Here is a 21,363-nt window from a genome sequence, read left to right on the forward strand (position 1 = left end):
AATACTTTGTTTTGTATGTAAAAAAAAAGAGAAATTCAACTCAGTTTTCCTTTGGCTACAGGATTTTATTAACATTTTAACAGTTTTGTTTTACATAATAAATAAGCAAAAATGCTTTACATTTTTAGGGAATACATATATAATTCTGAGCTTGAATAGGTTGGTTGGGTTGCGTGCTTCACCTACACTTGCCAAATAGCTTTTATCTGCATCATATTAAAAAAAAAAAGCAAAATCTAACCTTCAGGAAAAAACTGGAATAACAATATTTCCTCTGTGGCGTTTTTGAGGTGTGACTGAAACGCTGGGAAAAAAAAAGAATTTATGTCCTGTCTTGAGATTTCTGGAGAAATTCTGGCAGATTTCCCATTCATTGGCACTTTCAGTGATGAATTCCCCAGTTTTGCACCTGTTGTGCTGAATTTCCTTAAATTACTTTTTTCAAGTCCCAGGGCACAGAGAGCTGGGGACTTATCTGTGCCTTTATCACCTTGTTTTATTTCCATTGCACTGCTTCCAAAACTTGGAGACCCCTCGCTATGGAATTCACTTTTCCAGCTTTACCTGGGGCTGCTGGAAGATTCCCTGACTGGCAGGGGGTTGGAATAAGATCTTGAAAGTCCCTACCAACCCAAATTTTCTATGATTTTGGTAAAATACTCCCTCTTTCACTCTCTTTCGCCCATTTTCCATTATTTTCTTGCCAGGTCTGAACTCCCCCAAGAATTAAAATCTTGTGAAGTCTCACTACAAAGGTGTGGGTCAAATACTAAAGAGAAATGAGGTTATTTTTCATAATATATTTCAATTCACATTCCTCTTCAGTACCTTTTTTTTTTTTCATTATTAAAATCATTTTTCATCATTAAAACACTACCACTGTGATGGCAGTGCCCTGTTCTGCACTGTGATTTTGCTGAGAACATGTGATTTAACTGACCAAAAAATCCCATTTTTCATCATTAAAACACTACCACTGTGATGGCAGTGCCCTGTTCTGCACTCTGATTTTGCTGAGAACATCTGTGATTTAACTGACCAAAAAATCCTATTTTTCTCCCAATGTAATTTACCCCCAGATGGAAACATGGAATTGCTGTTTGAATCTTGGAGAGTGGCAGAAAAAAAAAATCCTTCCCACATTTGCTTTTGCCATCTTTTCTGCACCTTCCCCTGCATTATCAGCTGGGAGTTCTTAATTGGTTCATTATTGCCTCGCAGGGAAATTTCCTGTGCCTGGGCATCACCTCCCCTAAAACACCTGGGGGAGAATGATGGAACACCTCCTCTGCTCAGGCTGCTGGAATAAAGCCTGGAAGTGGGAATAACAAGGTGGAAAAACATCGAGCTGAAAAATATCAATGGTGTTTTTCTCAAGCAAAGGCCAATTTTGGTGTTTTTATAGCAAGCAGGGCTTGCAGGAACACCCAAATGCAGCAGTGCCACTAATGAGGGAGAAAGTGCAGCAGGAGAGGTTGGGCATCAGGTTTCTTTTTAATGATGCCAACCATGCCAGTGGCTCCTTTGTGGGGCATGGGCTTAATTTAATTGAACAAAATGAACCCATAATTATCTTTTCAGGAGTTGGGGTCGTTTATGAGGAGCAGGGGCTGGGAGGGCTCTGAACCGACTGGGAAAGCAACTGGTGTCTCCTGCCTTTGATTTATGGGGTCAGCATGATTATAATCCACATTTACAGCTTTTCTGGAGACTTGCCAGCTTCTCCAGCACTGAACAAGCTGAGGTTACAGGGAGTGACTGTGCTGGTTTGGTTCTGTTTTGGGGTTTTTTTGTAATCACTGATTTGGCTTTTTTTGTTCTGTTTAGCACAAAATGTATTTTTCATGTCATTGAAAGCAACAACTGAGAGTGTTCAGTTCAAGTTCATTTTCAAGTGAATATTAATTTGGTAATGATAATAAAGGCTTCTCTTTAACCTTTAACAGGAAGAACTGAAAAAAAATACTGATAATTGTTTTCAAGCCTTTGCTTTTAAAGTATTTTTGTGTACTCTTAGCAATAAATATTCATACACAGAAGGAAATAACCTTATTTCTGTATTCTAATGGAAAATTCCCTGCCCATTTCAGGGGCTTGGAACTGCTGAATGAGCTTTAAGGTCCCTCCCAACCCAGACCATTCTGGGATGAATTATTGCTGCATAGAAAAGTTGGAGAACATGGAATTTTTAGGACTGAGTATTGCATTATGATTTTTCTGACAAGGTGCAATCCATGAGCAAGTGGTTTTTTCCATGTTATGTAAACCAGGTAAGAATTTTCTTCAAAGAATTATGGAATGGTTTGGGTTGGAAGGAACCTTAAAGCTCATCCAGGGAACCTTCCACCATCCCAGGGCACTCAAGGTTTTTCAGTGAAGTTTTCTTTAGAGTCTGATGAGAGAAAAGTTGAAAAATTCTGAATTAAGCTTGAATTGGGGTAAGGAATGGAGCTGAGTGAGATCTAGAGCCACATTTATTGTTTAGGGTGCCTTTTGTTGTTTTATCCACTCACAGTGTCTGGGGAGATGGTTGAAAACCACCGTGGGCTGAGCGTTGTCAGTTAAACTCCCACAGATCCATCCTCTGCAAAGAATTAAAAATAAAGGGGTGAAAATCTGTTCCTGGCTGGCTGGGCCAAATGTGAGAGTTTCAAATGTGCTGTTTGGGATTTGTGGAGTGCTCCAACCAGGGAACTCCAGCCCTACCTTTGTGCTGACAACAGGATTTATGCTGGAGGAAGTTCAGCGTGTTAAGAGCTGGAATTTTCAAAGCTCACAATTCTGCTGGTAAGTTCAAAATAAGGCAGAAATGTTCATTATTCTCTTGACTATAAAGAAAACATTTCTGGTGCTGTTATTAAGATGTATTTGTGACTGGCTGGGTTGAAAATCTGCACAGGCTTCCCCCAGAATACCCAGGGAAACACAGGATTTAGGAGTTTCCTTTTCTTATTTGTGGGGAATTAGTTCCTGCTCCATAATTTGTCCCAATTTGCCATGACAAGACCTGTAACCCTGTAATACCTATCTTTGTACCTATTAATTTGTCATATTGTCCCTTGTCAAGATAAATGGTGGTGGCAACAATCTCAGAACACTGAAATCTGTGTTAAATAAATCAAATGTAGGGTTGATTTATTTAGTTTTAAAACTTTTTGGTAATTAATAAATAAGCTCTTTTCTGTTTGGGTAGGACAGCTGTGTTGTGGTTGCTCAAAATCACCACTCTCTCAACAAAGTCCATTTGTCAGGGGGTTGGGTGGAGAGTTGATGCGAGGTTTCACACAATTTGTCAAAAAAACCCTAAACTAGAATGCATATTTTATGATAATGATTAAAAAAAAAAATCTTGAGTTTATTTTAAGGAGGGTGTCAAGGAAAAAAAAAATGTTCTTCATATAAACCTCTGCATATAACGGCTCTCGTCTCCTTCTGCTGCACACTATAAAATAACAAAAATAAGATCTGGAACTTGGCTTCTCCCTGGCACCAGAGCTGTGTCTGGGACACCGAAGCACGGCAGGGGACGGAGGGGATTTTCCTGGCCACGGGGACTTGTGGAACTCACCAGTTTGTCCCTCACTGCCCTCCAGCTTTGCTCAGTAAATGTCACTGTGTTTCCTCATGCTTGGTTTGGTTTTTTTTTGTTTGTTTTGTTTTTTAGCAAATCATTACAGTTTGGTTTCTTAATGAAACACAGAACACTCCTGCGCTACCGTCACCTGCCGTTGGCAATGATGACAGAAGTCCCAATGTAATGGGGTAGTGCAGATTCCTTGTGGGTTTCTGGAGAAGAAGCCGAGGAGGGGCTTTGGTTTTTGTAAATAAACGCGTTGACTTCCTCAGAGTTGTAGGAATAATTTTCTCCCACGTGTCCCGTGGCCGTGCAGGGGGAAGTTTGGAAAGCTCCGTGCTTGGCCAGCACGTGGTGGTAGTTGAGGAGCACGAAGGGGACTTGGCCCGAGGGCCTCACATCCATCAGCCGCTCGCCATCGGCCTCGTGGTCGAGCTTCACGCCCATCCTCTCGTCCAGCTCCTCCAGGCTGCCTGGGTGGTGGCTGATGTGCCCAAATTTGGGGTCTTTGACACAAATCCTCCTGCTCTGCTCGTAGACCGAGGGCACGGGCAGCAGGTGGCTCAGCTGTCCCACGGCCTTGGCCTGGCAGCACTCGGATTTGGGCAGCAGCGGGTTGGAGAACGAGCCCTCGTTGATGGCCATTTTTTCTGGCAGGTCTCTGGTAAAAGCCAGCTTGTTTTCCTCTTTGATGAGGTGGGCGGGGGGCTGGAGCCTGGGCTCTGTTTTGTTGTGTTTCATGATGGAAGAGTCGTAGAGCTCCTCTTTGTAGCGGCCCGGCATGGGCGCCGTGCAGCTCGGGAAGGCCTCGGGCAGAGCGTCCTGGTTGTACCTCCTGTTGGACAGTGGCACTGGCAGGGGAAGGAAAACGTGTTAATTACTGACAACGAGCCTTTGCAGTAATTATAACTCACTGGCACGAGCTTATCTGAACTTATCACAGCTCAGTCAGGGGAATTAAGCCAAAGAAATGTTAGGAACTACAATCTGAATCCAAAAACTTTCCCCTGAAGGAAGCTTTTCTCAGAGGTTTATCTAAAAGCTGGATAACGTTGGTACCTATCAATGATTCCGTGATTAAAATAGTGGAATTGTTTTAATCACAGAATAATAACGAGAAATAAACTGAATTTATTCTTCCTGTCATTGTGGGAGTGCATTGGACGCTTGTCCTTGCAAGGAGAACATCCAGCTCAGAGGTTGGACTTAATGATCTCAAAGGTCTTTTCATTCTGCAGAATTCTGTTGATTCTGGTTGTTCTGTTGGTTCTGGCTGATTCTGTAATTAATGGTATTTCTTTTGGGTACCTTTAATATCTGGATAAGATATTAGAAGGTGACGTGTCATTGTCTAATTAATGAAATCTCTTTGTGATACCCAGAGTGGGTCTTGCTAAAGGTTTTGCTTTTTCTCTTTGAAAAACTGACATCAGATATTAAAAACATCTCTGGAAATGAACACAAACACCTCTTCAGCAATGCTGAATCTCTGCTTTTAAGATATTTCCGTGTATCAAGGGTAGACAATGATAAAAATGCAGGTTACAACATTGAATGGGGGAGAAAAAATTGGGTATTTTTAGAGAATTAGAAGCCAGATGCTTAATTTTTCAACAATGTGAGCCTAGGATGTCTGTTCAGGCTTTTCCTCTAAAATGTATTAGGCAGTCTTTTTTCCCCTCAGTTTCTGCATGGCAACTGAACTCTTGAAGCAATTTGAGTTATTTTTACCATTTTCTGCTTGCCTTATGAAGCTTTTCCTTTCTGTACACCCCTGTCTACAAGCAGTGAGAGAAAAGGCCTCTGGTTTTCTCCTGTACCATATGAGTAATAATTTTTTTTTGCACTCTCCTATGAACAGTTTGGGAGTTAAACAGCTCCTTCAAGGCACATTTGAAAGTTTTATGTTAAAGGAAAAATGACACACTGAGAAAATTTCTCATGTTAGACCCAAACTCTTGTTTTGTGTGAGGTTCACTGGAAGCCCTGGACACTTAAGTGCCTTTTTTGAAATGGGTTTTCTGTTTTTCTAACAATTTTATTCAACATCTTAAAACTTTTGGAGTTCCCCTCTATTGGTTGCTGATGTAACCATGCCCATTAATAAGTGAATATTCCCTGTGCTGTAATAGACTGGCAAAGCCTTCATGGATAACAGAGGAAGCAGAAATAGCTCAGTTGTAGCTTTTTTTTTTTTATATATATGCAGAGCTCCATTAATTTCAGAGGGAGTTGCACTACGTAATTAACACCAGAATTTAAACAGAAATCTGGTTCCAATTTCTTCTTCACCCTCCTAGAAACAATAACCTTTCAAGTTATTCTTTCCCTTTTCTATGTATACATTTTGTCACAAGAAGGAGAAGCTGAAGGAAGCTGAGTTCTCACCAGCTGGTGAAAAATGGCCCTTTCAGATCACAAATCCAACCAGGATTCAGCCACGTGCTTGAGAATAGCTTGGGAATTTCACTGGTGTAGTTCAGTGCTCTGATTTTAACTCCACATTTGGTGTTTTTATTGTGAAACAAATGTAGATGATGAGAGCTACTGACATAAATAATAAGGTTTCATGATCAAGTGTTCTGGGTTTAAGGTGTCCACAAGAGGGATGGATTTGTCCTACTACACTTTGGAATATTTTCACTTTGTGGCTCTTCTTTAATCTCTCAACAAAATATTGTCCTTCTCCATTTCTAGAGCCCAACAGAGCTTGGAAGAAGCTGAGGCATCACAGCCACCAGCTGGCCTCTGCCTGGACACCTTTAATTTTGTAATCTCCAGTCCTGCTGGGTTGAGGATGAACCATCAGGTTGTAAATCCCAGAATCCCAGAATGGTTTAGGTTGGGAAGGACCTCAAAGCCCATCCAGTGCCACCCCTGCCATGGCAGGGACACCTTCCCCTGTCCCAGTGTCCAACCTGGCTTTGGGCACTGCCAGGGATCCAGGGGCAGCCACAGCTTCACCAGTGCCAGGGTCTCACCACCCTGAGCAAAAAACGTTTCTTCCCAGTCTCTGATCTGACCCTGCCCTGTGGCAGCTCAAAACCATTTTCCCTTGTCCTATCACTTTCCGCCCCTATAAAAAGTCCCTCTCCCTCCTTTTTATCAAACAAGGCAGAGATAGAACAGGTCTCAATACAACCACTGCCCATGAAAAGATATTTTTTAGATTATCCCAGTCTGTGCTTGTCCTAGTCTGAACCCTAATTTCAAATCACCCAAGGCATGGGCTGATTGCTCTCCATTATTCTCTCTCCAAAAACAAAGGTGAGACAAAATGTCTCTTTGTCTCATGGGGAATTCCCTTTGCAAAATGTCATTTCTTTCTTCCAGTAGGCACTGGCTAAACCTGGGGAGTTTTTTCCACAGATTTTCTCCATCTTTTTCCTCATTTCCTGAGTTTTGGCATGGCTGGTGGCACAGAGCTTCACACAGGTAGCTCAGAAGGCCCAACAGCACCACTGGCTGACCAGCAGGTCCTGTGGTACCCACAGCAGCAATTTCAAGGGTAAAAAGGAAACTTCTGACTAAAAACACAGTTGCCTTCACTGAAATTATTTTTTTTATGATGACTGGGCCAGCTGGGAAAAAGTGGAAGAAGCTTCAAAACCAGATCCCAGAAGCAGAAACATCTGATTTGCAGGCAGTCGTATCTGCTACGTGCTTCTTCAGAGCTTTGATGGCTTGGCACCATCATCCTCCAATCTCTGATCTCTCCAAAAGGAGCTATTTTCCATGGAGAAAAATGTCTTTGGCCCACGGAGCTCTTGGCAGATGCTGCCGTGGATGTGATGTGGAATGGCCCCGCATCCAAGCCGGCTGCCAGATGTCAGATTTGGCTTTGCCTTTGGATCGAAGATGATGATGCTAAGCAGATCCTCCCTGCTTTGAAGCTCCCTGGCTGTCAGTTCTCCAGTGAGCCACTGGAAAAAAGCAGCACTTGACAACCTAAGGGAGATCAGATGCAAAAAAAAAAAACCCAAAAAAGTCGCTTCCAAAGGTTCAGAATTCAGCAAAAGTGCAACAGTGCTGAGTCTACTTGAGGAGGAAACAAGGCTGGAAAAATTGGGTGGAAATCCTGTTTATAGGGGGAGTTCTGTTTTCTTTTCCCCTTTTGCCCAGGTCTGAGTTTGACCATATTTTTCTCCTCAACTCAAAGGAAATATGTATGTATTTCCTTTAAAAAAAAAAAAAAGTTTATTTTTTTATACGACTCGAAGTGCTTTTGCAGAGAATTAATTGTAGCAAGCCAACGTTTGGCAAATCCCCAATTAATATCCATAATAAATATCCATCAAAATGCATCAAAATGCCCAAAAAAGAACCCGCATCTCCCAACTCCAGCAGCAAATCTTCAGTGGAAGCAGAACCAGAAACAGGAACCACTGGTGTTTCAGCTCCATTTTCCTCCTTGCGGGGAATTGTGATGTGGGATGAGATTGAAAAATAGCAGCAGTTCCTTGCAGGTTTTTTATTGGGATTTGGGGTTTTTTACCCTGTTCCTGCAGATTTACTGGGGATAGGCAGGATTTACTTAAGTCTTTATCCTTATAATAAAAATATGTAGGTTTTTTGGGGGCATTTTGTGGGCTTTTTGGGGGTTTTGGGGTCTTTTTGTTTGTTTGGGATTTTTTTTGTTCTTTTTTGTTTTGTGGGTTTGTGGTTTTTTTTTTGTTTGTTTGCTTTGATTTGGTTTTGTGTGTTTTTTGGGGGGGGTGGTTTTTTGGGGGGCTGGGGTTTTTGGTGGTGGTGGGGGTTTTTTATTTTTGTTTGGTTTTTTTTTTCTTTTTTCTTTTTTCTTTTTTTTTTTCCCCACTGCATCTTCAGAAAGGACAAAACCATTTCCTATTTTTGGTCTAAAACTCCTCCTTTTCCCCCACAGTCCACAGGAGCAACCAAAGGAAACAGCAAATTAGAGCACAAACTAAGGAAAAGGATTTAACCTGCTCTAGGCTGTGAGAAGAGCTTCCCTCTTGCTCATTTTCAGCCTAACCACAGAAAAGTGAAATAAAATGCTGCTGGCAGTGAGGTGAGGCCCATCATGGGTGAGGTCAAACCATCCTGTGAAGGACAAAAACCCAGGCAGAAAATATTTGTTCCTCTGTGGGAAGCACATTTGATGTCTGATTCCATCTTCTGTCTGATGCAGCAAGCTCAGCTTTGAACATATTTATATTTTAATATCTTTATATTTTAATATTCCCTTTGGATGTTGGATATCTACACCCATAAGGGAATAAATACTTGATTCTGATACCCAAGAACCTACCTAAAATGGCACCCTGGAGACTACCTAAATTTTTTTATTTTACATTTATTTTAATTTTTTAATATAATCTATTTTAAATAATTTCTTTTTAATTTTTTTTTATTTTAAATTTCCACTACTGATTCCTCCATTCCAAGAAATGAGGGTTTCCATCTGACTGCACAGCAGTACCTCAGTCCTCATCAGTGATTTTTAATTAATGAAAATTATGAATGCAGAGAGGCGTTTATGGAATCCAAGAATTTGCTCTGGATTGGAAAGTGATAAACTGGAATTCTGCTTAAAGGAGTTTAATGAAGGATTTCCTGGGAGTTCTGCAGCAGCTGATCTGAATTCTGCACTTGATGTTCTCTGACACTTTCAGATGCACCTTAAATCACAAAAGAACTCCTGTGTTTGCTAAATCTGAATAAACTCAGATGTGGTGGGAGTTTTGGGTTGTTTTGTTGGCTTTTGTTTTTTTGTTTTTGGTTTTTTTTGGTGGGTTGGTTTTTTTTGGTTGTTTTTTTTTGTTGGATTTTTTTGGGGTTTTTTTTTGCATATTTTTGTGACAAGTTTTTGTATAATTCTCACAGTTACTGAAAGCAAAGCAGGGAACAGGGGGGAAATCCAGCCCAACCAACTCTTGCTAAAGTCAGCAGCAACCTGAAATCTCAGCAGAACTTCAAGACTCATTCATAAAACCAGTTAAATTCAGTTGTGTTTGACTTGAAGGGGAAGCTGGGTCAGGGGAGTAATTAATGCTATTAATTGAGTTAAAGATACTTGACACTATCCCAAAATAGCCTGAATTGCCAGAATCTGTTTTGTCCAAATATTTTTGTTGCTGTAGCTGATTCACATTGTTCCTTGCCCCCCACAACTTGATTCAGTTTCACTTTGGAGTTGGGGCAGCTGTGAGATCAGGAGTGTTTAAAATGAGAGATAAATCTCTGCCAAAACCACTGCAAGAAACCCTGTTCTGGTTGAACACAGTGGAAATAAACAAGTTGGACAAGATGATCCCCAGAATTCCCTTCCAACCCTAATTATTCCCTCATTCTGTGATTAGAGGGTATTTTGAGCATCTTTACATTTGGTTGTGTTATAATTTTTCAAGGTTATTTCTTGTAGGTTTCCACCTCAGAAAAGTCAATGCCTTTCCTCAAAGAATTTCTATCCCTGACCATGTGTGCAGTGAAATAATGCAGATTATAGGAGACAATTTTAAATTCCGAATTATTATCAAGTAAAGCAGAATTATCACTCTGTAAGGTAAAGACATTCAGAGTGGCTTTGGGCTGTCAAAGCACAAGCTTCAATTTTTATGGGAATAGATGGTGTTTATTTTAATTTCTGTGTTAAAATTATCAAAAATTACTGTGGAGGTCAAGTTTCAATCTGACTTCAGCCGTGACTTACCTGAGAAATTCCACTTAAATAACTCTGAGAGTGCAAAACATGAGGGTAAACTGTGCCAGTACTGAAGGAGGAGGTATCACTGTGATTTTGGTGGGTGCATTTTGTCAGCTGAAGCTTTGATAATATTCCCAGTCCAGTGCTGATGGAAATGGGAAGAAGGAACATGGGAATACCATAAATAGAATGATTGTTACACTTCACTGCCTCTGATTTTCTGGGCTTCCTAAACTGATGCCTTAGGATTTCAGCTTTTCTATTTTTCCAGTCCTGTACTGCATAACTCTAAACTCCTGATAAAGTGTTAGTTACTGCCTTCACATTTTGCTCAGACAAAACAATCCCAGTGGGCCTGAGACCCAAGGACACCCTACAGCCTCAGGCCCTGAAAAGTAGAAACAAAAATGAATTGGGAGGAAGCAAACGGGGGGTTAATGACTTCATTACCTGAAGCTGTAATTGGAGAATTAACCCTTGATATGTAAATGGACCAAAGTGATAATTGTGTGAAACACTGGTGACCATTGTCCAGGTTGGGTGAGGCCTCTGGGAGTGCCCAAGGTGTACCTGTGGAGGCCTTTATTAAATACCTGCTCTTATTCTCTTAACCTTGTCTAGCCTCTGCTCTAGGGAGCCACTCACAGAATTCACAGAATTCCAGAATCACTGGGTTGGAAGAGACCTTCAAGAGCATCGAGTCCAACCCAGCCCCAACAGCTCAGCTGAACCCTGGCCCCCAGTGCCACATCCAGGCTTTGTTAAACACCCCCAGGGATGGGGACTGCACCACCTCCCCGGGCAGCCATTCCAGAACTTTATCACCCTTTCTGGAATAAACTCTTTGCTGCTCTGCAGCCTGTATTTCCCTTGGTGCAGTGCAGGCTGTGAGCTCTGGCTGTGGCAGTGCTGCTGCAGACAGAGCCCAGCCCCAGCTGAGCACAGGCACCTTTCAGGAGCTGTGCAGGGTGAGGAGGGCACCCCTGAGTCTCCTTTTCTCCAGGGGAGCACCCCCAGCTCCCTCAGGGCTCCTCTCAGGGTTTGTGTTCCCAGCCCCTCTCCAGCCTCGCTGTCCCCTCTGGATTTGTTCAAACATCTCAATGTCCTTCCCAAACTGAGGGCCCGGAAGGCATCCAAGGCATCAAAACCAGTTTTCAAACCGTGAACACAAATCCTCCCCATCCACCGCGCGGCCGAGCTTTTTCCCCTGGCTCAGAGCGACACCCACCTTCATAACTCTGTGCAAGGTTGTGCCTGATGATGTTCACTGGCTGCTCAGGAAGGCTTTTGGAGGGTGACTGGCTGCTGGGAACCAGGGAGTTGGCGTAGTGCCACTGGCACTCGCCGTTGGTCTGCAGCGCGCCCAGGAAGAACCGTGCCACCTCGCAGGGCGCCCCTTGGGCCTGCCCGAATTTTGCAGGCAGCATTTGCTTCTTGCCACTGAAGACGTGGGAATCCACAGGGAAGTGTCCATAGTGGTAGGAGAAGGGCAGGCTGTAGGGAGGGGCGTACAGGAGTTCGCTGCTCTCTGAATGGAAGTTCTGTTCCTGAAGGGCGGCGGCGCTGGCAGCGGGGCTGGAGCGCCAGCTCCCCACCTGGCTGCATTCCAGTTTGTCTGCTTGGAACGAGCTGTATTGCTGGGGGAAAGAGGGGGAAAAGAGCAGGGAAAGAGAGTTAAAGGAGGAACTTCTGTAGGAAAGTACAGGACACGTCACACAGGCACCCAGAGCTGGGACTCGCTGGCTCAAGACTGAGCAGCACGTTTGAAGTTCCTCTCTTTGCGACTTTGCCTTCACATGGGAACAAAAAACCTGCTTTGAGTTGATAATTTTGGCAGTTCAGTTTTCCAGAATCACAGGACTAAGGTTGGAAAAGCCCTCTCAGTCCACTCAGTCCAAGCTGTGCCCAGTGACCACCTTGTCCCCAGCCCAGAGCACTGTGTGCCACCTCCAGGTGACCCCTCCCAGGATGGGGACTCCAAACCTCCCTGGGCAGCCTTTCCATGGGGAAATTCCTCCTGACATGAAGAGCTCCACACACCAACAATAAATGACACACATTCTACACCAGCACAGATTTTCACAGCACAATTCCAAGTACAGGATTTTCTTCTTTTTGCCAAGAAAAGATGTTGTGTTTGAAGTGCTTCACACACTCCATTTCCCAAAGGTTTTACATCGCTTTCCAGAGCTGGTTTGTGCTACCTGTACTTTCCACCCTAAGGAAAAAGGATCTTATTTTATCCTGCTTTATGAGGGATTTCTTGGGGTGGACAATCCTATAGTCTCTTTTATAGTAAATTCAGTCCTGGATTATCTCTATACTGTCCCAAGCAGTCAGTGAGAACAACTGGTCGTTAAATATTGCTGGAAAATTTACCTGTGGCGAGTAAGGTGTTGTTCTGAGTTTTGCCTTCATTTTATTACTTTTGGGTTTTACTATTTTCCTTGTTTCCTGCGAGGTAGGTACTGAGTTTCTGCATGAAAACTGTGACTTGGAAATGGTAACCTGGTCCAGTGACAACTGAAGTTCCTTGTACTCAATATCTCTGCAAAAGAACAGCCCAGAAAATTAAAACCATAGGAAAATCCAATCTAACTCCTGTAAAAATACATGTTAGCTTTCACAAGGCTTGAATTTTCACTCTTCCAAGATTTTCACAGAGTTTGGGGATGTCAGGAGGCAGAGAATCTTATGGGGTGACCTCATTCCCATGGAAGTCTATAAAAAAACTCCACTGGGAATCACATAAACACCTTTGGATGAAGTGTCCCCTCTCTCTGAGCCTGAGCTGTATCATCTTCCCTCAGCCATCCCTGGCTCTCTGTGGTTTGTAACTATGGAAAGACAGAGATCAATTAATATCTCCTGCTCAGCCAGGAATTGGTCTCTGCCCTGAGGAAAGGAAAAGGAGCAGTGTTCCTCCTCTGTCAGCAGCACGTGCTTGTAACTAAACCACACAAGCTGCAAGGTTGGTTTTGATAAAAAAAAATCACAGAATACTCAACTTTGGAAGAGATCTTCAAGCTCATCCAGTCCCACCATCACCCAGCAGCACCAGCATCACCCCAAGGGCCCCATCCAGACTCTTCCTGAATAATTCCAGAGAGAGTGACGCCACCTCCTCCCCATGGCAGCTCATCCCAAGGCCTCATCACTCTTTCAAAGGAAAAAACCCTTCTGATCTCCAATCTGAACCTGTCCTGACAAAATGAAGGCCATTTCCTCTCCTCCTTTCCATTGGGACACAGCAGCAGAGCCTGACCCCACCTCACTGCCCTTCCTGCCAGGGAGTTGTGCAGAGCAATGAGATCCCCCCTGAGCCTCCTTTTCTCCAGACTGAGCCCCCCCAGCTCCTTCATGAGATGCTTCCCAGCCCCTTCACCATCTCCATTGCCTTCCCTGGACAAGATGAAGATCTATATAATAATGATAATAATTAATACAACCATGTTTTCTCTCAACTAAAGAGATGAGATCGTGCAAACAGAGAAAGCTGCAACACGCGAGCACAGAACGACACTGGAAGACACAAGCCAAGAAAACTTGGCAGATTTAATCCTCAATGACTCAATTAGTGATAACAGGTAATGGTACAAAGTATTTGGACTTACGTAAGGACATAATTGACACTCACTATGCAGTGAGGCCGTGACGAACGGCTGTTGTGCACGATGGTGGCGTAGCTCTGCACCCACACCCAGCCTCCCTGCTTGGACAGCAGCCGGTAGTACTTGGTGGTCACTTGGCCTTTCACCAGCACTGTGAACACAAGGAAAAGAAAATGTTTTAAAAATTCACACTTTTTGGACCCATGACCTCTTCCTGGAGAGGTTTATTTGCAAGCCAAGTGCTTTTCTCCCTCACGGAATCACAGAATAAATGATGTTGGAAAAAACCTTCCAGATTTCTGAGTCCAACCTATGTCCTAACACCCTCCATCCTCTTCCTCCCAACAAACTTTAAATAACCCCCTGCAAAATTATCTATCCTGCCCCTTTCTATGGATTCATAACATCACATTATTATTTATATAAAATGTGAAGTCTCCTAAGTTTTGTCTTCCTTCTTCTCTGGGTCACCTACGGTCGCATTCCTCACAAACACTGCTTTAAAATTTCTAACTGCAAAGGAAAAGTTCAGGACAGCAAAAGTATTTTGAACTGGACACAATGCTTTCAAAAGAAGGAGAGGAAATGGCCTCAAATGGCACCAGGGGAGGTTCAGGTTGGAGACTGGAAAAGAAAATTTCCCTGGAAGAGTGGTCAGGCCTTGGGATGAGCTGCCCAGGAAGGTGTTGGAGTCTCTGGAAGTGCTCAGGAGGAGTCTGGATGTGGCCCTTGGGGACAGGGTTTGTGGTGAGGACTGCTTGATCCTGAAGGTCTCTTCCAACCCTGAGAATTCTGTGATTTTGAGATTTTTTCCCAGATTATTTGGCAGCACTTCTCTAATAGTTTGACAGATTATCATGTATTTTGCAATGTATTTTATTCCGTGATGGTTTTTTTCCTCTGTAATCATGAAGATTGATTTAAAAGGGTAAAATTAAAAAAAAAACTCTTTAGTTGTGAAGCACCCAAACAAAGACAAGGACAGAGCGGGGAATCAGATATCTGATAAATTCACCGGGCATGTAATCCTCCCTGAGCTATTCTGGATCCTCTGTGAACAAGGATATTTTGGCAGGAGGCTGTGCTGTAACAGGAGTTGTGCAGCATCTCCAAATATTTAATCCAACCACAAATATTTCTGGTTCAGTGCCAGGCCTTTATCTGAGGATTCACTAGAAGATAATGCCCAGCCTTTGAAGCTCGTTCTTCTCTTGTGTGGCCTTGGATCATTCCTCTGGAAACTCCATCTTCTTACTCTCCTATACAGTTATTTATTGCAAATCAGGGAATCATGGACAGAGCTCGCTGCACAAATTGTGTTGAAAAAAAGTGGGCAATGACAGAAATTCCTTTCTATAAATATGGTTAGGAAATGGAATCTAAGCCTGTTCTCTATAATTTTAAAACTTCTTCTTGTCCTGTCACTTTTTTTCTGTCACTGACAGAACCAGAGCACACAGCCTCCAGCTGCACCAAGGGAAATATAGGTTAGATATCAGGAAAAAGTTTTTTCCAGCAAGGGAGATAAAGTTCTGGAATGGCTGCCCGGGGAGGTGGTGCAGTCCCCATCCCTGGGGGTGTTTAACAAAGCCTGGATGTGGCACTGGGGGCCACGGCTCAGCTGAGCTGTTGGGGCTGGGTTGGACTCAATGATCTTGAAGGTGTCTTCCAACCCAGGGATTCTGGAATTCTGTGAATTCTGTGAATTTTGCCTATATAGAAAATCCCTCTCCTTCATTTTCTTCCATTTCCTTGTGGTACTGGAAGACTCAGTGAGGTCTCCCACAGTCTGGAGCACATGGGCCACCTCTCTGGGCTGCTTCTTTTCCTATCCATTGCACATCTCAGCATATTTAAACTTTCCTTCAAATCCAGTTTACCTCCCAAAGAAAATCAGGCTCTTACAAAACTGACAGGTCTTTCTGGAAATGTCAATTCTTCCGTTTTAGGATGAGGTGCCCATGTGTTCAGAAGGCAATAAATGAACACCTAAAACTCTCTGCAGCTCTGATCTCTGCTCTAGGACAGGGACAGCACCCAGGGAGGGATGGAGCTGGCCAGGAGGGATTTAGGTTGGATTTTAAGGAAAGGTTCTTCCCCCAGAGGGTGCTGGCACTGCCCAGGCTGCCCAGGGAATGGGCACGGCCCCGAGGCTGCCAGAGCTCCAGAAACCTTTGGCCAGCACTGCCCAGGGTGGGATTTTGGGGGGTCTGGGCAGGGCAGGGGTTCCACTGGATGATCCCTGTGGGTTTTCCCACTCAGGATATTCCATCATTCCATGATCCTGCAGGACATTTAAAAACCCACCCTCCATGGTGGACATCAAGCCACCACTATCTGGGGTCTCAAATCTCTCTTAGGCATCAGCTTTTTGCCTCATTCTTGCTGGTGCTCCTTCCACTCCTACATTTTTACACAGAATTCTTTATGGGAGAGGGGTGTGCATGATTAACAAATCATGAAGTGTGTGTACGTAAGTATGTGAACACACCTAGAAAATATAAAGACATTTGTATTTTTTAAAGTGCAATTTATCACTGCAACTTGAAAGTCATAGAGTGGCTACTCAAAGATTCTGTTCTAAAAATAATAATTATCTCTATGCCACAGTTTTACTATTTCTTAATGTTCTATAATTGTGGATGGTGCTCTATAGCTGTGCTGCCCTATCCCTGTAAGTGTCCAAGACCAGGTTGGACAGAGCTTGGAGCAAACTGGGACAGTGGAAGATGTCCCTGCCATGGCAGGGGGTTGGAATGAGACGATCTTTAAGCTCCCTTCCAACCCAAACCATTCTGTGCTTTTATGATTTGGTGATTCATTCTAAAATCCAAATGGTCCCGTTCCAGGAAATGATCTTTACATTTCAGCACAGGCCATGTAACAGGTAATTTTTGGAATGTGGTCTGGGCTTTTCAGAACTAGGTCTTTGTGCTGGTTTAATGAGCACGTTTTCCTTGAGTTCCAAATGCTTTGCTACACTCAGTCTTCCTGAAGAGAAATTAATGCTGTCATGGATCACTAACTATAACAAAGTTCTTCCGTGTGCTTTGGGACTAGTTTTGGCTTTCCTCCTCTCTCACTGATTTTTTTTTTAAAATCCCTCTTTTAGCTCTGCATTAAAGACAGTGTTTGAAAAGATGTGAAAACCACTGAGGGCTACAGTGTTCAGCTTTCCTTCCTAATTATATGGATTAACCAGTATTTCTCTGGGGATGGGAGAGGATTCCGTGTCTCCTGATTTTTTAGCAATCTGGGGAAAGTCTGACCTTGGCTGAGGGACAGTAAGTGAGACAGTGAGTGAGCTCAGCTTCCATCTGGCTCTGTGCTCAGCTGCCCTGTTTGATGCTGAAAAGGAAACCTCAGGAATGGGAGTGAGGCAAATCCCCCACCCAGACAATCTGTGCAGGCTCAGACTTCTTGGTGGCCTCTGCTGCAGCCCAAGGGGGAGGATCCAGTGGCTTTCTCCTCTGGATGTGCCCTCTGTGACTGGGTGTTCCAGGGCTCTGGCTCGCTCCTGGTTTCACAGGGAAGCTGGGAAATGCTCTGGGCTGTCAGAGAGGACTATTTTAAAAGGCTCCACCAGGCTCCCAGGCGTGTGGCTGGGAGTTCCCAGCCTGCACTGGACGATGCCACTGCAAGAAATGGATTTCTTGGTTCCACACTGGCAGCAGATCCTGGTTTAGCTGCCCTGGCATGTCATGGGCACGGTCCCTGGGCAAGGCACAGTGCCCAGCAGACTCTTCTTTTTTTTTTTTTTTAGACCTCTTAAAATCTGGTGCTGCTCTGCCAAGAGGTTTGAGTGTTGGCAAAGCAGAGGCAGACCCAACAGCAGAGATGGTGGAACTGAACTTTTCTGTGAAATAACCCTGCAAATACTTAGGGTGACTTCCAGGGAGCAGGAGAAGGGTTTGGTGGGGACACCAGCTGGGCTGGGCACAGAGACCTGAATCCTGTCCAAGTTCCTGTGGGAAGAGCAGGGATGTTGCAACACATGGGATGCCCAAAATCTCCCTTAAAATGCTACAAATGAAGGGATTTCTCTGAGGGCACAAAGGTAGTTTGTCTGTACTGGAACTCTGTCCTGTGTTTTGGAGTGCAGGATCCTCGGGCAGGGCCTCCTTATTTGTGTGGCCACATTTCAGGGCAAACACTGTGTGTATGAAAGGGGCTCTGGAAATAAATAACACAGCTTCAAACACCACAAGTGTTTTCCTGGAGCTGGAAGCCAATCAAATGTTTCAAGCAGGAAACTCTCTTTGCTGCCAGCACACCTTAGGCAAATATTCACATCTACATTTCCCTCCTAGCTTGATGTTCTTGTTCTATCCCTCCTAACTTGTTCCCCTCACTGTTTCCTTTGTTTTATTCCTTGTGCTGCCTCACTCTGAGTTCAGCTGCTTCAGGGCTTCAGTTTGGGATTTTTTTCCTCTTAAAAAAAGCAAATGGTTATCCTAGTTTAGGGTTGCTTATATATTTTTTTTTCCCTTAATACCCTTATTAGGTGCAAGATGTTTCTCTTTGGATTTCTGCATCAGGTGACACTTCATCATCAGATTGCTTTATAGAATGGTACAACAAACCTGCCAACCTTTCACTGCTCATGTTCCTGAGACATTTGCTGATGGATGCTGGGGGAGCTCTCACACAGCTCCCCAGAGGGACTTTGTGCACTTTACATCTGGTTTAATAATTCCCATTACTTGGTATTCCAACCATGACCCTGCACTGTTCCCACTGCTGCCCAAGCATTACTCATTATTTTGTGCTTCTTGGGATTTATCTGCTTTCATAAATTCCTATGCATGGCTCGCATTTGTCTTCTGTTTTTAAAGTGTACAGTAATTTATCTTTAATCTACAGAACTGCTCTTAGTATCCTATTTGGCTGAGGGATTTTTTTTTCTTGTGGAAGGATGTGGTGGGTAATTCAGTGAACATGATTTGTCTCTTCATTTAAGGCTCCAGTCGTACATGGATCAAACTGGCAGCCACAGAATTATCCATCCTGCTACTCTAAAGTGGAAAACTGTTTTCCAGAGGTGATTGTGGCTGTGGTGGCATCATCTCTGTGCTGGTGGATGAAGGTATTTCAAAGAGTCTGGTGGAAATGCTGAGTTTATTCTGAACAGGTCAACAGTCACATCCACATGCAGATGTCACCACTACAAAAAGGGTGCCCGTGACAGGATTTTCCATGTGCCCTGGTCATTCTTTGTTCCAGTTCTCAGCAGCCCAGAGGGTTCAATAATGTTTTGGTAAATCTGAACTCGCTGTAAAGATCAGCTTTTGCCTTCCCAGGTGTAGCACACCCTGCCACCAGCAGAATTCAGCGCTTGCAATTTCAGCTTGGACTTGCCAAACACAGCTACAACCTCCTTGGTATTCCAGATGCTCATCAGTAGCACACATTAAGAGAAGGAGGAAGCCTAAAAGAGGGATTTGACTCTGGCTGCTTCCAGCCTACAGGAGCAATCTGGAAAAAAAATTCCCTGACATTGGTTTTTGGATGTCATCTTTGCCTCGTATGGGTTGCAGCAAACAGAGCCAAATCCAGAGTTCAGCCATTCCCTCAATTTGCTTTTCAAATTAATGTGCTACTGAATGAACTCCTTCCCAGATCCAGATGTTTGAAGATATGATTAGTGACTCTGTTGGAAGATGGGAAATTATTAAATGTGTCATTTTTTTCCTGACAATCCATTCTCCGAACCTCATCCACATGCTACTAATGAATGTCCCTCCAAGGAGTTTTTGGGATTGCATTCCCTTCAAACACAGGATGATTATTACTAACATATTTCAGAGGAATGCAGAGCTGCTGCATAGTTTTTGTTTTAACAGCAGAGGCTAGTGAAGTTCAGATTTTCCCCTCTCATTTACTTGCTCTTTTGGTTTACTTTTCCTTCAAGAGATCACCATCCAGAATCAATTCCAAATATTCAAAATAGCCTGGATCCCCTAAGTATAAAAACTGGCCAGATAAGTTAGTTTGGGTGTTGGTTTTTCTTTTCAGAAGCCCAGCATATCGAGCTGTATTTACACAATTAATGGTTTCCTTAAGTGATAGCCAAGAACTTTTGAAAATCTGTCTCCAGTCAAGATTTGGAAAGGATTTTTTTCTGCTTTCCAGCATGCTGCTTGTTGTCTGCAAAACTTCTCACTGTACTCAACGTATTCCATAGAATCCCAGAGTGGTTTAGGTTGGAAGGACCTTAAAGCCCATCCAGTGCCACCCCTGCCATGGCAGGGACACCTTCCACTGTGCCAGGCTGCTCCAAGCCCCAGTGTCCAACCTGGCCTTGGGCACTGCCAGGGATCCAGGGGCAGCCACAGCTGCTCTGGCAATTCCATCCCAGCCCCTGCCCACCCTGCCAGGGAACAATTCCTCATTCCCAAGATCCCACCCAGCCCTGCCCTCTGGCACTGGGAGCCATTCCCTGGGTGCTGTCCCTGCATGCCCTGGAAATTGTCTCTCTCCAGCTTTCCTGGGGCTCCTGCAGGCCCTGCAAGGCCACCCTGAGCTCAGCCCAAAGCTTCTCCTGTGCAGGTGAACAATGCCAGCTGTGCCAGCCTTTCCTGCCAGCAGAGCTGCTCCATCCCTCTGCTCATCCTGGTGCCTCCTCTGGGCTCTCTGCAGCAGCTCCAGCTCCTCCTGTGCCTCCAGTCCAGGGACTTACAGAGGTGGTGAGCGTATCGCAGGTGGAAAACGTCACAGCCGTGGACGTGGTGGTAGAGGGTTTTCTCTATCAGATCCTGGGGTTCATATCCAGTTAATTCCGTGACCCTGGAAAAGGAAAAATCTGCAATAAACAAAATCTCGAGGAATACTCCATTTCATTGACCCAACGTTTGATTGTGCCAACAAATCAGTGCCTGAAAGTTGTGGGAGGAAATGTTAGTTTTGGAAACAGAAACCTCACCTTTACAAGAAAAAAACCCCTTTCAGCCCAGCCAAAGCAAGGTGCAGTTTTCCCTGGTACACCCAGGCAGGAAAAAGAGCTCTTTTACTGATTTCCACCTTGGGCTTTTGCCACTGCCATGCAGGATCCTTTGCACAAAGTTCCACTCGAGGAGCTGCTCATGAAACAATAAAACCTCTCTTGTGGGCTGCTGACACATTTTCATTTGCTTTTGCAAAGCTACGAGTGTAGAAGGTGTGCTGGGCCACATGTGATCAGGGCCTGTGAATAAATCCAGGCTGGTGCCTAACAGGAGAAAAAAGCAGGAGCTTATTGCAGCTGAGAATGTGGAAAGACAAGGAGGTGTGAAGACCACAGGGTGAGGAAAGGAAAGCTGAGGCAAGACTTCCAAAGAAAAAATCCCAGAAGTAGAAGAATGGAACGAATTCAAAACAGCAGCATCTCTGCAGATGTCAAAGGATCGAATTCAGAGGTCAGACTTACACTGGGTCAGACATGAGGAATCAAACTTCATGTTTCAAATGGACTTTTAAAAATTTAGTTGAGGAAAAAATAGTCCTTAAAGTACAATGTGCCACTCAGCCAAACTGTG

The 21,363-nt window shown here is 43.9% G+C and overlaps 1 protein-coding gene across 1 annotated transcript in view; it reads right to left on the minus strand.

Annotated features, from left to right (window-relative positions):
• Nucleotides 1-44: 44 nt before the first annotated feature.
• The window catches only part of SIM2 (SIM bHLH transcription factor 2), a 62,022-nt gene continuing 40,703 nt past the window's right edge, over nucleotides 45-21,363 (minus strand). The window contains exons 8-12 of the mRNA XM_039729292.1: nucleotides 20,529-20,635; nucleotides 13,853-14,000; nucleotides 12,618-12,786; nucleotides 11,467-11,875; nucleotides 45-4,425 (exon numbers count right to left, since the gene is read on the minus strand). Of these exons, the coding sequence (XP_039585226.1) occupies nucleotides 3,719-4,425; nucleotides 11,467-11,875; nucleotides 12,618-12,786; nucleotides 13,853-14,000; nucleotides 20,529-20,635 (1,540 nt within the window). The 3' untranslated portion in view covers nucleotides 45-3,718. The remainder of the gene's footprint in view (nucleotides 4,426-11,466; nucleotides 11,876-12,617; nucleotides 12,787-13,852; nucleotides 14,001-20,528; nucleotides 20,636-21,363) is intronic.

The sequence above is a fragment of the Passer montanus genome, unplaced genomic scaffold, assembly GCF_014805655.1.
Source record: "Passer montanus isolate IOZ18808 unplaced genomic scaffold, ASM1480565v1 scaffold69, whole genome shotgun sequence".
Taxonomy (NCBI): domain Eukaryota; kingdom Metazoa; phylum Chordata; class Aves; order Passeriformes; family Passeridae; genus Passer; species Passer montanus.